Consider the following 16,172-nt stretch of genomic DNA (forward strand, 5'->3'; position numbering starts at 1 on the left):
AGGACATGTTTCTGTCTGTTGACTAGGACATGTTTCTGTCTGTTGACTAGGACATGTTTCTGTCTGTTGACTAGGACATGTTTCTGTCTGTTGACTAGGACATGTTTCTGTCTGTTGACTAGGACATGTTTCTGTCTGTTGACTAGGACATGTTTCTGTCTGTTGACTCTGTTCCGTGTAGGACCTCCTCCAGCCGTAGTTCCATAGTTGTTTAAAATATATATTTTATTTTATGATCGTAGAACCATAGTTGACTGTTGTCCCTGTCTGTCACTGTCCCTATCTAGGATCTGCTCCAGCTGCAGTACGAGGGAGTGGCGGTGATGAAGATGTTTGACAAAGCCAAAGTCAACGTCAACCTGCTCATCTTCCTCCTCAACAAGAAGTTCTATGGAAAATGAGGGATTATTGAACCAAAGATGGAGGGGAAAAGATTGAGTGGGCATAGGTGTGAAAGAATTGTGTGCCTTTTGACAAAGCAAGAATTGAGATAGGATGTTTGAATGGTGGTTAACGTGTTATGTTCGTCTGACTGGCCACCCTCAGGCTGGTGAGCCACACACACACACACACACATTTTATGAATCACTTTATACCAAAATGAAGCTCACATTGAAATGGGTTTGTTGCTTTTATTGTCATGTTATATCTGTTGCTTAATTATTGTATTTTTTTATGTTCAGTTTTCCACTGGGTAATTAATTGTACATGGAATATATTTTTCAAAAGTATATTATAATGGCATTTACATTTTATATGTAGAAGTTATATACGGTGCATTCAGAAAGTATTCAGACCCTTTGACTTTTTCCACATTTTGTTACTTTACAGCCTTATTGTAAAATGTATTAAATACCACATAATGACAAAGCAAAAACAGGTTTTTAGACATTTTTGCCAATTTATTAAAAAGAAAAAACTGAAATAATACATTTACTAAAGTATTTGAACCCTTTACTCCGTACTTTGTTGAAGCACCTTTGGCAGCGATTACAGCCTCGAGTCTTCTTTGGTATAACGCTACAAGCTTGGCGCACATGTATTTGGGGAGTTTCTGCCATTCTTCTCTGCAAATCCTCTCAAGCTCTCAGGTTGGAATGGGAGCGTCACTGCACAGCTATTTTCAGGTCTCTCCAAAGATTTTCGATTGGGTTCAAGTCCGGGCTCTGGCTGGGCCACTCAAGAACTTTAAGAGACTTGTCCCGAAGCCACTCCTGCGATGTCTTGGCTGTGTGCTTGACCCTTCACCCCAGTCGGAGGTCCTGAGCGCGCTGGAGCAGGCTTTCATCAATGATCTCTCTGTACTTTGCTCTGTTAATCTTTCCCTCAATCCTGAATAGTCTCTCTGTCCCTGCTGCTGAAAACCACCCCCACCGCATGATGCTGCCACCACCATGCTTGACGCTGCCACCACCATGCTTGACCATAGGGATGGTTGCCAGGTTTCCTCGAGACGTGACACTTGGCATTCAGGCATAGAGTTCAATCTTGATGTAATCAGACCAGAGAATCTTGTTTCTCATGGTCAGAGAGTCTAAGTGCCTTTTCATAACTCTAAGCGGGCTGTCGTACATTTTACTGAGGAGTGGCTTCCGTCTGGCCACTCTACCAGACGGAATGTTCTCCCATCTCCACAGATGCACTCTAGAGCACTCTAGAGCTCTGTCAGAGTGACCATCGAGTTCTTGGTCACCTCCCTGACAAAGGCCTTTCTCCACCTATTACTCAGTTTGGCTGGGTGGCCAGCTCTAGGAAGAGTCTTGGTGGTTGCAAAACCTCTTCCATTTAAGAATGATGGAGGCCACTGTTCTTTGGGACCTTCAATGCTGCAGACCGTTTTTGGTACCCTTCCCCAGATCTGTGCCTCGACCCAATCCCCTCGGTGCTCTACAGTCAATTTCGTCGACCTCATTGCTTGGTTTTTGCTCTGACACTTTATATAGACAGGTGTGTGCCTTTTCCAAAGCATGTCCAATCAATTGAATTTACCGCAGGTGGACTCCAAGTTGTAGAAACATCTCAATAATGATAAATTGAAACAGGATGCACCTGAGCTCAATTTCGAGTCTCATAGCAAAGGGTCTGGATACTTATGTAAATAAGGTATTTCTGTTTTCTTCAAAGCTGTTTTGGCTTTGTCATTATTGGGTATTGTGTGTAGATTGACGAGGAAAACAATACATTTTATCCATTTTAGAATAAGGCGGTAACGTAACAAAATGTGGAAAAAGTCCAGGGGTCTGAATACATTCCAAATGCACTGTAAGTAAACACATTGTTATTGTCAAAAAAAAGTTTTTTTTTTGTAAAAAAAAGAATGTGTTTGGAATTAGATGTGTACAATGCACTATTGCCTAATGGTCAGAATGGGAGATTAGACCGCAACATTCCTATCCAGCTATAGCCAGCATGGAATGAAGTACAGTAGTTAACCAGTGCCTTTTTAATCTACATACAGTAAATTGGGATGCTGTGTATCTTTTAAAGACTATTAATGAAGTTATTCTTCCTAGTTTCACTGCTTTTTAGAAAGATTATACTGTCAAGTATAAATTAAAATAATTTCAAATGTTTTAATGAGGTTAAATCAAAATAACTGATTTTTCTTGTTAGTTTTTATAACAATCACAGTTTTTATAACAATCACAGTGCTATAAGAAAATGATTTTAAAATAATTGTGTGGTCATCAAATAAATAATAAAGCCTGATTTGTTTTTTAACTGTCATTTAGTGTCACCCCAGCATGTTCGAGACACCTGGTCCAAGATAGTAGTTTACGTCACTGAATAGAAATTATCTAATAAATCCTATATATTAATCACTTGATAGTAGACGAGGCTTTTTACGACCCCTCTATTGATGGAGTCAGCCTTTTCAAATCCAACATGTATTTTAATTGGCTCTAAGCGCTGACAGATGGCTGTCTGCTGTTTCCCTCACGCTTGCCTGTATAGTTAATTTAGGGGAACAGTGATTTACAGCCATGGTTAATTGGTTATTCGCGACTTTTTGGCTCTCCAAACTTCAGCCTATGTGCCTTACACAATGGTAAGTAATATGTCTTTAGTTGTTTTGCTTCTGTGTTTATTTTAGCAGTTTAACATTGAAATTATGATACAAAAAAGCTGATTTCATTTGTCGCATCCATGTACAGAATTTTGAGAAAATGTGTTTGTATATTGTCAACATATGAACTAACCCTCGGACTCAAACTGCTACTTGCAGAGCAATATCCACGGGTTTTCCCGCAGAGGGCGCATAGACAGCGGCGGCAATGAGTTATGACCAGTTGTGTAATGTACTTGAAGTGTATTTAAGTACCACTTAAGTCGTTTTTGGTCATCTGTACTGTACTATTTATATTTTTGGCAACTTTTAATTCACTACATTCCTAAAGAAAACGTTGGAATGTGCCCCTGGCTATCCATACATTAAAATAATAAAATTGTGCTTTCAGTTTGCTTAATATAAGAAATTTGAAATTATTTATACTTTTACTTTTTTTTTTTTTTTACAGTATTTTTGCAATTACATTTACTTTTAATACTTAATATATAAAATAATATATTAGACTTAAGTATTTTACTGGGTGACGTTTCAGTCATTTTCTATTAAGGTATCTTTACTTTTACTCAAGTATTGGGTCATTTTTCCACAACTGATTGACAAACTTTTTTGTGCGCAGTATATATATATATATATATACCTTGAACCTGGTAGGACAGCACACGGAGCAAACTTAGGGAGAGTAGGGTAAGTTGAGTAACTTTTTTTACCTTCAGCATCACAATGTCAAGAAATGCATAGTATTCTTTCTAACAAAGATATCTACATATATCTCAGGCTGTTGTGTCCCTAGAAATAATCAGAATTCATGTAAAAAATACACTACATGGCGGATTTGTGGATTTGGCTATTTCAGCCACACCTGTTGCTGACAGAAGTTTAAAATCAAGCACACAGCCATGCAATCGCCATAGACGAACACTAGCAGTAGAATGGCCTTACTGAAGAGGTCAGTGACTTTCAACGTGGCACTGTCATAAGATGGCACTTTTCCAACAAGTCAGTCAATAAAATGTCTGCCCTGCCAGAGCTGCCCCGGTCAATGCGAAGTGGCGGGCCACACAAGCGCACAGAATGGACAGCCGAGTGCTGAAGCGCATAAAAATTGTCTGTCCACGGTTGAAACACTCATGACCGAGTTCCAAATTGCCTCGAAGCAATGTCAACACAATAAATGTTTCTTGAAGTGGGTGTCCATGGCTGAGCAGCCGCGCACAAGCCTAAGATCACCATGCGCAATGCCAAACATTGGCTAGAGTGGCGTAAAGCTTGCTGCTAGTGGAAATGCGTTCTCTGGAGTGATGAATCACACTTCACCATCTGGCACCCCACCAGACGGATCTGGGCTTGACAGATGCCGACTGCGTGCCAGGCTTAATTGCCCAACATCAGTGTCCCAGGTAACAACAATGTTCAAACATCTAGTGGAAAGCATTGCCAGAAGAGTGGAGGCTGTTATAGCAGCTAAGGGGGGACCAACTCCATGTTAATGCCCATGATTTTGGAATGAGATGTTTTGAGCAGGTGTCCGTTTGCTTTTGGCCATGAAAGAAAATGGTCTCTTGGACCAGCACCATCACCCATTGTCACAGGACACCATTATCTACTTTGTACATCGGGACGGGGTAAGCTGCGCTGCCTCGGGATAAGTGGGTAATGGTGTCCTGTGGCAGTAGGTGATGGTGCTGGTTGGTTAAATTAATAGAATTGGGGTGTGGTGTATTGTATGCCTACATTCAAATATAGATTCTGTTCAATATCACTTACCCTTCCATTTCTTGACCAGTTGTCGTTTCGATGTGCCAATTCGGAGGCAAGTTCTCTGCATTTGAAGGTGATTTGACGTCTTCCTTCTCTCACTTCCTTGGCTGCTCTTTGAAGAATCTCAGTGGGGGGGGGGGGGGGGGCTAGACCCCTGCTTGTTTTACGTTTGTATACACGGGGCGGGACATGTTTTCTCAGTAACATTAAAAAATGAACAAAATTGAGTTCATATGCATACAGTGCAAAAATACTATGGATGTCAGGCATAAAACACACTAAATGTGATCATCCTTTGTATGGTGGCCATTGGCTCAACTTACCCCATGGCAAACATTTTGACTGTTACCCAACACAACTGCAAGGAAGCACTTTTGCTAGGTTTAAGACCTCATGTTGTAGATTATAGAGAGCCCAACTGATGTATAAACAATCTTAAATTATCTACTTTGGTTTAGATACAAGCATTATGAAACCTCTAACACATTCATTTGACTTTGTAAAAATCGGTTTTGGGGACCTAACTTGCTTATCACTTTTTCTGTGTTTTTTTTTCTTTCACAAACTCAATGAAATGATGACCTTTTCTTAAATGCTAGTCTACTGGTATGTACAATTCTACAAATGCTTTGTTGCTGCAACTGTATATTGAGTAATGTCGTTAGCGTGCACTACATGGACTGAGTGTAGAAAACATTAAGAACACATTCCTAATATTGAGTTGCAATCCCTTTGCCCTCAGAACAGACTCAATTCATCAGGCATGGACTCTACAAGGTGTCAAAAGTGTTCCACAGGGATGCTGGCCCATGTTGACTCCAATGCTTCCCACAGCTGTGTCAAGTTGGCTGGTAGTGGATCTCTAATCCGAATAGCTTGTTCCATCTCATCCCACAGATGCTCAATTGGATTGAGATCAGCTGAATTCACAGGCATGTTTGTGGAACTATTCCTAGACAATCCTAGCCTTGTGGCATTATTCTGTAGTGAAAAAAAACTATTCACAGATGGATACACTGCTGCCATGAAGGGATGCACCTGATTTGGCAATGTGTTCAGATATCCTGTGGCATTCAAACGTTGCTCCACTTTTATCAAAGGGACCAATGTGTTCCATGAAAACACACCACCACCACCAGCCTGCAATGTTGACACACGGTATGATGGATGCATGTACGAAGTGCTTTTCACCATACCCTAGTCCTCCCATCAGCGTAAAACAGCAGGAACCGGGATTCATCAGACCTGGCAATCCAGTGTTTTTGATCCTTAGCCCACTGCAAATGCAGTATTTTGCTGAAAGAAGGTTGTCGATGAGTTGTGCATTATTTTATGAATCACAATTCGTGTCAGCCTCCTTTGTCCTCTCATCAATTACCTGTTTTTGACCACTGGCCTGCCGTTGGTTGGATGTCCTTTGGGTGGTGGACCATTCTTGATACACACAGGAAACTGTTGAGCTTGAAAAATCCAGCAGTGTTGCAGTTCTTAACACACTCAAACCGGTGTGTCTGTCACCTACTACCAGACCCCGTTCAAAGATACTTCAATGTTTTGTCTTGCCCATTCACCCTCTGAATTTAGGCTGAAAAATTCCCTTCATCTACACTGATTGAAGTGGATTTAACAGGTGACCTCAATAAGGGTTCATAGCTTTCACCTGGTCAGTCTATCTTATGGAAAGGGCATGTTTTGTACACTCGGTGTATATGACAATGTCTATTACTATGTACTCCACATTTGAAGAAATGGTCCATATTGTCATGCTGTGTTTCAAAACCACAGTATTAACATGCACAGTAAATCTCTACACATTTCAAGTTTGGTATAGAAGTAGTTGCCGGTTGTCTGATTTTTTAAAAGGATAATATCAGTCAAACTTTTAGTGTTTGTTTCATTAGTCCACTGTTGATACAGTCTAAAATGTTTTGCATGTCAGCAATTTTTTTAATCCAATTAGGCAAGTCAGTTAAGAACAAATTCTTATTTACAAAGATGGCCAAAACACGGACGACACTGTGCGCTGCCAGATGTGATTCAGCCTGGAAGCGAACCAGGGACTGTAGTGATGCCTCTTGCCCTGAGATACAGTGCCTTAGAATGCTGCGCCACTCGGAAGCACTCAAACAATAAAGTTTTCAGGATATAGAACTTTCAAAATACAGAAAGAGTCACAGTATGATGCGTATTTTGAAAACCTGCTGACATGCAAAACATTTTGGGACCGTATCAACAGTGGACTAATGAAACACATTTTTGAGTGTAATTTTCCTTTAACTCGCTTCTCAATATAGCCCAAGTAACCTAGATATGTACAGGAAGTTTTACATTGTACACCCAATGTTACATTATATTCAGATCTTATAACTTCAAAGGAAAAAAGTTACAAGGTTGAATGTGTTTATTTAAATGTCTTTGTTTGAACAGTCATATTTTGTTATTTAAGATACCTTGAACTGTTATCAAATAAACAGCAAAAAGACACAGTTCATGGTAAAAACTTTAGCATTTTTTAACAATACAGCACCTAGAATGTGTCATGAGTATGTAAGACATGGTTTAAAGTGCATGGAAGTACAAGTGGTATTTGGTTAGTGGTTATGGGATCAAAGTTCCACTAAAGGGAGGTTTTGTTGGGCAACACGGTGAGGATCTGGTTCTCTTATTCACTTTGTTGTCTTCTCCTCCGCTGTAGCCTTCTCCTCCTCTGTAGCCTTTTCCTCCTCTGTAGCCTTCTCCTCCTCTGTAGCCTTCTCCTCCTCTGTAGCCTTCTCCTCCTCTGTAGCCTTCTCCTCCTCTGTAGCCTTCTCCTCCTCTGTAGCCTTCTCCTCCGCTGTAGCCTTCTCCTCCGCTGTAGCCTTCTCCTCCTCCGTAGCCTTCTCCTCCTCCGCTGTAGCATTCTCCTCCGCTGTAGCCTTCTCCTCCTCCGTAGCCTTCTCCTCCGTAGCCTTCTCCTCCTCCGTAGGCTGCTTCTCCTCCATAATCTCCTCCATAATCTCCTCCTCCACCACCACCTTCTCCTCCACCACCTTCTTCTCCTCCTTGTCATCAGGGCACAGCTCTGAAATACAGAGAAAGTGTGAGGATATTCAGTGGCGACCCGTCATTCGGGGCAGGTGGCGCCCCACCTGTTTAGCAAAAAAATGGTGTAATTGTTTTGCATGTTATTTGGGCATGAATACGTGTCACACATCAGTTTGCAAACAATGTAAAAAAAAGATATCATTCAGTTAATAAAGCCGCATACAAACTTGTTAAGTAAGGCAGCTCCAAAATGCAGGTGTTTCAGCCTAGCTCAGTGCTTTCGGTGGTGGTGGGGCATCCATCGGAATATACGGAGCGCAAGGTTTGGTAATGTACTATCTATTTGCGCCGTGATTGGCTCAGTGTTCTGTCACTCATGGGGACGCTACGTCGCCGCAACATCTACAGGGAGAGCTCTAAAATTCAAGCCCCTTGAGTGGTGCCATAAAGTTACATTAGAAGTGCCCTTCCAAGAAGGCTCCAGATCATTGGCCACAGATCAACTGACATCAAATCACATATCTGCCGTAGCTTTATTGGACGGAAGTCTAGATTTAAGGATCTCTTTTCCAAGCTTAAAAGGATAAACATTCAACACCATGGGTCAGAGAAGGTTGAATACATTGGCCATGCTATCAATCCTGACAATGGAATGGCCATTGCTTTCTCTGTCTGCACAATATACATTTAAAGTTTCACATTTTGTAGATTTTTTTTGACCATCTATAAAAGATAATGAAAAGATGAGGAGCAAAGAGAACCCCCTGACCTGTTTTTCCATCGTAGGTCTGGTGTTTCTCTGGGAAGTTCAGACACTCTGCCTGTTTCTTATAGGTGTCCAGGTATGTGTGATCCATTTTCCCTGTCCTTGCTGAGAGAGGGAGAGCGAGAGAGAGGCTGGTGAGCTGGCTTACAGTCCTGCTGGTGTAATCTTTAAGGGCTGGTAACAGACAACAAAAGGCTCAACTCCCATTAAGTCTTTCAAAGCATTGAATATATCTCGCTGGTTCTGAAATAATGACTGATCCCTTTGACAGAAAGATAGCGTTTTAACACCTTGTCGATGTAGGGTCAACCATGCTTTCACAATGCTTTGTCTGGAGTGTAGCATGCCTAAACTGCTAGTATTTATCAATGTCAATAAGTGGGGTTAGCCTAATCCCAGATCTGTATGTGCTTAAGCCAACTCCTCTGACCATCGTTGTCATGCCATACATTTGTCATGACACTGAACCAGCAGTTAGGAATTGGTTAAAGCACATCCAGATGGGTCCGACAATTTTGGGGATGGATTTCCTCAAATCAATTGAGAATTGATCAGACTTACTGAACAGGAGCAGGTATCTGCCAGTGACATCTCCATTACGAGATGTGTCTGACCAAAGCAGGCAGTCAGGGCAGGTCTCCAGGTACTGGCCTTTGTGTTCAGACAAATGAACTGTGGATCCACAAAATAAAATAAATGCCTTATCCATTATGATTAGGACATTTGGTAACGCTTTTTTTTCTGTCCTGCTTCAGCTGTTACAGTACACAAATTCAACACACTTGGTAAGTACCTTGTACCAAATGGCAGGTTACTTTTTGGTGCTTGTTTCAGTGAATACCAAAAAAAATAAAGTGTAATTATTATTACTACTGCTACATGATTACCATGTAATTTCCAAGTAAAAAATACCGGACTATAAAATACAGTAACAGTACATTTTATTTATTATTTATCTTTACAGGCATACGATGACATACAGTGAAGACATAACATGGCAATATACACATTAATAGTTAAGTGGATAAAGGCCCTCTCTTATTGAGCAGCTAAATGTTTTCATCCCTCAGATGTAGAGCACTAGCCAGGTTGCCAGATTGTTTCTGCCTCAGCCAACTTGCTCCTTTGCCGATGTCCTATTTGGCATAACAACGCCAGGGGAGGGTGTTGGCTAAAGCACAGACAGATATGGCAACCAGGCTAGTAGAGCACAGGTCACTTACTGTGTACTGTGGAAGTGGTGCCGGAGATGGTAGCATGTGTTGTACCCACGATGCATTTGCCATCACTGATGGACATTTTGAAAAACGTGTTAGCATGTTGTATGATTCATTGCTTAGGTGCCAATTTGAAACATTGTCTTTGCTTTCAGAGAAAGGTCAAATTAAATGTCTACCATTGCACATACTTTCCTGATATTTAATAAAGCCCTTTCCAAACTACTATGACACTCACTAAAGTCTGCATTCATATCCACAATATAGCCAGACTTACATGCGGTCTCCCCATCTTAGGGTGACTACTTTATGGTCCGATGTAGCCGACAGGTCTATCCAGGAGCTTTTCAGAGTCCCCAAAGCATTTTGGAAGAATAAATGATCCGCAGACCCCATCACATACACCCATTTGCCATAGAGCTGCCAGTCACAGACAAGGAAAAACACATGAGTTTCATACCATCTAATTGCCTCATCCTATACCAATATGGACCATTTTGAAGTTGGAAGAAACACAAGGGTAGTATAGTAAAAAGAAAATGTGTAGGTGTTATGGATTAACATCCCTTGCCTTATCATGGATGTACAGTTGCCTATCCAATAGAAGACACAATGTTTTCTTTAATGGAAGCCTTTCTAATGCAAATTCGGTTGAGTGTGGAGTACCACAGGGCAGCCGGCTTGGACCATTTATTGTTTTTGGTGTTTACTAATGACTTTCCTTGAATAAAGCCTATGTGTCTATGTACTCTGACGACTCAACAGTATACACGTCGGCTGCAACAGTAAAACAACTTACGTTTAAGGTAACTAACAATAAGCTGGTCCTAAACATCTCAAACTAAAAGCATAATTTTTGGGACAAATCACTCACAACCCTAATCCTCATCTGGATCTATTATTGAATGTGGCTATTGAGCAAGTTGAGGAGACAACTGCTGGGTGTCAACCTAGATGGCAAGCTTTGATGGTCAAAACATAATTATGACTTAACGGATACTAAAATGGGTTGAGGTCTGTCTATGATAAGGCATTGCTCTGCTTTCTCTATCTCAGTCAACCAGACCCTAGTTTTGTCACACCTCCACTACTGTCCAGTTGTGGTCAGGTTCAGCAAAGAAGGAATTAGGCAAATTGCAGTTGGTGCAAAACAGAGCAGCACGTATTGCACTTTGATGTACACGGAGTACGAATGACATGCATGTCAATCTCTCCTGGCTCAAAGTTGAGGAGAGATTGACTGCATCACTATTGGTCTTTGTGCAAGGTGTTGAAGGTACCAAACTGTCTGTTGAAGCAGTTGGCACACAGTTCGGACACTCATCGGCACAACACAAGACATGCAACCAGAGGTCTCTTCACAGTCCCCAGGTCCAGAACAGAGGCTGGGAAACACCGTATTAAATAGAGCCATGACTACATGGAACTCTGCCACAGCAGGTAACTCAAGCTAGCAATAAAACCAGACTCAAAGAACAGATAAAATAACACATTACAGCATGACGGGAACTGTGAAAAGACAGACATTTATATGCATTTTGTATTGTATTTTGCATTATGTATGTGATACGTGATTGGGATATGACTGTGGTATGTGCTTGTCTCACCATCTTAATATGAATGAACTAGCTTGTGGGTTGCTCTGGATGGGTGCGTCCGCTGAATGGTTAAACTGTAATGTAAATGTGCTATATATTATTTATTTTATTTGTGTTTCCTATTTTGGAAACCCCAGGAAGAGTAAATTGCAGATCCTAATAAATAATTCACAGCATCTGTCACTGTCCATAGTAGGTTTGCCGGATAGGGAGTAGAATGTCATCTGAGACGTATTCATTAGGTCCAAAATATATTTAGTATTATGATCACAACTTACCTCGGTATGGTCCTCCAGTACCAGGGGTTTGACCAGTTCTTTACAGTCCGGTGCAGATGCAGCACTCAGAGAGGCTAGAGCCAGGAGAGCTACAACCAGCTGAACAGCCATAGAGAGAGGTAGAGAGAGATGGAGCAGAGACACTGAGGACGATCGTACAGTACAGATAGAGCAGAACACCTCTACTGCTAGGGCATATGCCTCCCGGAGGCTTAGACAAAAACACTGTTGCATAAGGGGCAATGTGGAGGAGGAAGAGGGGAGGCTTTCAACATGCTTCAATGCTTGAATGGGTAAATGGAGGACGAAAATCAGCATTCATTTCCAGACTTGTCTTATATAACTCTGAATGGATGTCCCCTCCCTGACTGAGGAGACACCATCTATTAGCTAGGGACCAGAGCACTCTAAATAGAAGCTTCTGTTTGGGACTATTGTCCTTAAATGAATTCAAACGGACAGCCTGGATACCAGCTAAATGATAACATCCACATTATGGTGAAAAGGGCCTCAATTGCTTTTGTTTGAAGGAACTTTTGTTACATGTAGCAACAAGCTAAATAATTACTTAAATGATCAATAGCATGTACATTGTGTCTGGTTTGGAATGGGACTACAGTAAAAACAACGTTGCAGGATGAAGAGGGATGCAGCCCTTGGTTTGGTTTCTGTGCACATGAGGGGGTCTTACACTTTCTCTTGAGTTACCTGGCAACCAACTGCCTTGGTCCCAAAACAAAAGAGCTTCTCTTTTAAATGTTTTGTTGTGCCCTAGCTTTGTCACATTTTTATGGCAAATGAGACAAATGTGCTGACCACTAGGAACCAATAAACTAATTCAGGGTGAGGGCTACATGGAAACTTTGAATAAAATACTGAAACAGGTAGCAAGTAAACAGATATCTATTTCCTCCAGTTTCAATTTATTTTCCATTTCAATAAGACATATCGACCTTGATATGGCTGTCTATTAAGTTGAACAGTTAAGCATGAAGTACATGATTTCTGTGTCACCGGGGAGTGGCAGAAATGCTGCCCCTTGCCCATAGTTTGACTTTTGGTGAGCGGAGCGTGGTCCTTCTGATCGGTAGGCTACATGGAACTCTGAAGGGTCATATTTTGGTGGGGTCTCTCATTCACCATAAACAGTTGTAATGAAACACATAGAAGTTACTGTTTAAGACTTGAATTAATTGTAGAACAAAATTACATACAGTAACAATGTTTGTTTAGTAGTAATAATAAGTATCAAGCAACTAAATGCATTGTACAGTAAAATAATTGAATATTTATTTATTTATTTATTTATTTACCTTTATTTAACCAGGTAGGCAAGTTGAGAACAAGTTCTCATTTACAATTGCGACCTGGCCAAGATAAAGCAAAGCAGTTCGACAGATACAACAACACAGAGTTACACATGGAGTAAAACAAACATACAGTCAATAATAAAGTATAAACAAGTCTATATACAATGTGAGCAAATGAGGTGAGAAGGGAGGTAAAGGCAAAAAAGGCCTTGGTGGCAAGGTAAATACAATATAGCAAGTAAAACACTGGAATGGTAGTTTTGCAATGGAAGAATGTGCAAAGTAGAAATAAAAATAATGGGGTGCAAAGGAGCAAAATAAATAAATAAATTAAATACAGTTGGGAAAGAGGTAGTTGATAGGGCTAAATCATAGGTGGGCTATGTACAGGTGCAGTAATCTGTGAGCTGCTCTGACAGTTGGTGCTTAAAGCTAGTGAGGGTGATAAGTGTTTCCAGTTTCAGAGATTTTTGTAGTTCGTTCCAGTCATTGGCAGCAGAGAACTGGATATACTGTAACACAATTCAACACGTTAAGAAGGTTAGAACAGTCCCAGTGATGGGTGATTCTGTTGATCAGGTGGCTTAGGCTTAAGCCTGTTGTCTGTCATTTCCTTTACTCATCAGGACACAGATCTGAAACAGAAAGAGAGAAGATATTTACAGGAGTGAATGCTCTCCCAGTACGAAATAACTCATTCCGTTTTAAGATAGTTTCATTAGATGGTAAAAGGTGAGAGAAGTACATTAACTATATCATACCCAGGTCCCCAAAGTGGTATTGTGGGAGGAAGTTGAGACACTGCATGTTTCTTAAAGGTCTCCAGTTATTAGACTTCTAATCTCCTCCTAGTCCTCGCTGAGAGAAAGAGAGGGTGGGTTAACTGATCTATCAGTCTTTTTTTTGTGTCTGACTGGAGAGATTGATGGTGGGATTGGTACGGGTGATGATACTATAAAAACACTGACAAAGCAAATTACTTTAATCATTTGACTTACTGAATAGAACGCTGTATCTGCTTCTGGTCTCTCCCTCAGAGGTCGACACGACAGTAGAGTCTGGTCACAGGAGGCAGTCACGGCAGGTTTCAGGGTGCTTACCATCATGGTCAAATCAAAGTTTGTCACGTGCGCCGAACAGGTGTACACCTTACAGTGAAATGCTTACTTACCGGCCCTAACCAACAGTGCAATTAAGTAAAAAATAGTTATTAAGTGAACAATAGATAACACTAATTGAGGTAGTATGTATATGTAGGTATGGTTAAAGTGACTATGCAAATATGATAAACAGAGTAGCAGCAGGGTTTGGGGGGGCAGGACAATGCAAATAGTCCGGGTAGCCATTTGATTACTTGTTCAGGAGTCTTATGGCTTGGGGGTAAAAAATGTTGAGAAGTCTTTTGGTCCTAGACTTGGCGCTCCGGTACCGCTTGCCATGCGGTAGTAGAGAGAACATTCTATGACTGGGAGTGGCTGTGGTCGTTGACAATTTCTTGGGCCTTCCTCTGACACCGCCTGGTGTAGAGGTCCTGGATGGCAGGCAGCTTAGTCCCAGTGATGTTCTGGGCCATGTACGCACTACCCTCTGTAGTGCCTTGCGGTCGGAGACCGAGTAGTTGCCGTACCAGGCAGTGATGCTCTCGATGTTGCAGCTGTAGAACCTTTTGAGGATCTGAGGACCCATGCCAAATTTTTTAAGTTTCCTGAGGGGGAACTGGCTTTGTCGTGCCCTCTTCACAACTGTCTTGGTGTGTTTGTACCATTCTAGTTTGTTGGTGATGTGGACACCAAGGAACTTGAAGCTCTCAACCTGCTCCTCTACAGCCCCTTCGATGAGAATGGGTCCTCGGTCCTCCTTTTCCTGTAGTTCAATCATCTCCTTAATCTTGATTATGTTGAGGGATAGGCTGTTATTCTGGCACTACTTGGCCAAGTCTCTGACCTCCTCCCTATAGGCTGTCTCGTCGTTGTCAGTGATCAAGCCTACCACTGTTGTGTCGTCGGAAAACTTAATGATGGTGTTGGAGTCATGCTTGGCCATGCAGTCATCGGTGAAAAGGGAGTACAGGAGGGGACTGAGCACACACCCCTGAGGGGCCCCCGTGTTGAGGATCAGCGTGGCGGATGTGTTGCTACCTAACCTCACCACTTGGGGGCAGCCCGTCAGGAAGTCCAGGATCCAGTTGCAGATGGAAGTGTTTAGTCTCAGGATCCTTAGCTTAGTGATGAGCTTTGAGGGTACTATGGGGTTGAACGCTAAGCTCTAGTCAATGAATAGCATTCTCATGTAGGTGTTCCTTTTGTCCAGATGGGAAAGGGCAGTGTGGAGTGCAATAGAGATTGCATCATCTGTGGATCTGTTTGAGCTGTATGCAAATTGGAGTGGGTCTAGGGTTTCTGGGATAATGGTGTTAATGTGAGCCATTACCAGCCTTTCAAATCAATTCATGGCTACCGACAAGAGTGCTACGGGTCTGTAGTCATTTAGGTAGGTTGCCTTAGTGTTCATGGGCACACGGACTGGTGGTCTGCTTGAAACATGTTGGTATTACCAGCCTTTCAAAGCAATTCATGGCTACCGACAAGAGTGCTACGGGTCTGTAGTCATTTAGGCAGGTTGCCTTAGTGTTCATGGGCACATGGACTGGTGGTCTGCTTGAAACATGTTGGTATTACAGACTCAATCAGGGATATGTTGTGAACGTTGACTTGTTTAAAGGTCTTACTCACGTTGGCTATGGAGAGTGTGATAACAGTCGTCCGGAACAGCTGATGCTCTCATGCATGCCTTAGTGTTGCTTGCCTTGACGCGATTTAATCGTCTGGTAGGCTCATGTCACTGGGCAGCTCGTGGCTATGCTTCCCCTTGTAGTCTGTAATAGTTTGAAACCTCTGCCACATAAGACGTGCGTCGGAGCCGGTGTAGTACGATTCAATCTTAGCCCTGTATTGGCGCTTTGCCTGTTTGATGGTTCGTTGGTGGGCATAGCAGGATTTCTTATAAGCTTCCGGGTTAGAGTCCTGCACCTTGAAAATGGCAGCTCTACCCTTTAGCTCAGTGTGAATGTTGTCTGTAATCCATGGCTTCTGGTTGGGGTATGTTCTTACAGTCACTGTGGGGACGACATCCTCAATGCACTTATTGATAA

At 41.8% G+C, this 16,172-nt stretch overlaps 2 protein-coding genes across 4 annotated transcripts in view; one reads left to right on the forward strand and one right to left on the reverse strand.

The window, feature by feature from the left end:
- LOC139411017 (IQ motif containing GTPase activating protein 2) overlaps nt 1-2,709 on the forward strand; it is an 81,552-nt gene extending 78,843 nt beyond the window's left edge. For both annotated transcript variants that reach the window (XM_071156798.1, XM_071156799.1), the window contains exon 38: nt 288-2,709. In XM_071156798.1, the coding sequence (XP_071012899.1) occupies nt 288-401 (114 nt within the window). In that variant the 3' untranslated portion in view covers nt 402-2,709. The remainder of the gene's footprint in view (nt 1-287) is intronic.
- A 4,519-nt stretch (nt 2,710-7,228) lies between these two features.
- LOC139412039 (rho GTPase-activating protein gacV-like) lies at nt 7,229-11,913 on the reverse strand. 2 transcript variants are annotated; one of them, XM_071158826.1, is made up of 7 exons: nt 11,712-11,912; nt 10,113-10,255; nt 9,842-9,906; nt 9,180-9,290; nt 8,622-8,723; nt 7,777-7,889; nt 7,229-7,704 (listed from the first exon to the last, which is right to left on the reverse strand). In XM_071158826.1, exons 1-7 carry the CDS (start codon nt 11,820-11,822, stop codon nt 7,495-7,497), a joined length of 855 nt encoding a protein of 284 aa, XP_071014927.1. In that variant the 5' UTR covers nt 11,823-11,912; the 3' UTR covers nt 7,229-7,494. The 2 variants fall into 2 exon arrangements, with proteins under 2 accessions (XP_071014927.1, XP_071014926.1); XM_071158825.1 differs by having other exon boundaries at nt 7,229-7,889; nt 11,712-11,913.
- Between the last annotated feature and the right edge of the window lie 4,259 nt (nt 11,914-16,172).

Source organism: Oncorhynchus clarkii, chromosome 6 (assembly GCF_045791955.1).
Source record: "Oncorhynchus clarkii lewisi isolate Uvic-CL-2024 chromosome 6, UVic_Ocla_1.0, whole genome shotgun sequence".
In the NCBI taxonomy this organism is placed as follows: Eukaryota; Metazoa; Chordata; class Actinopteri; order Salmoniformes; family Salmonidae; genus Oncorhynchus; species Oncorhynchus clarkii.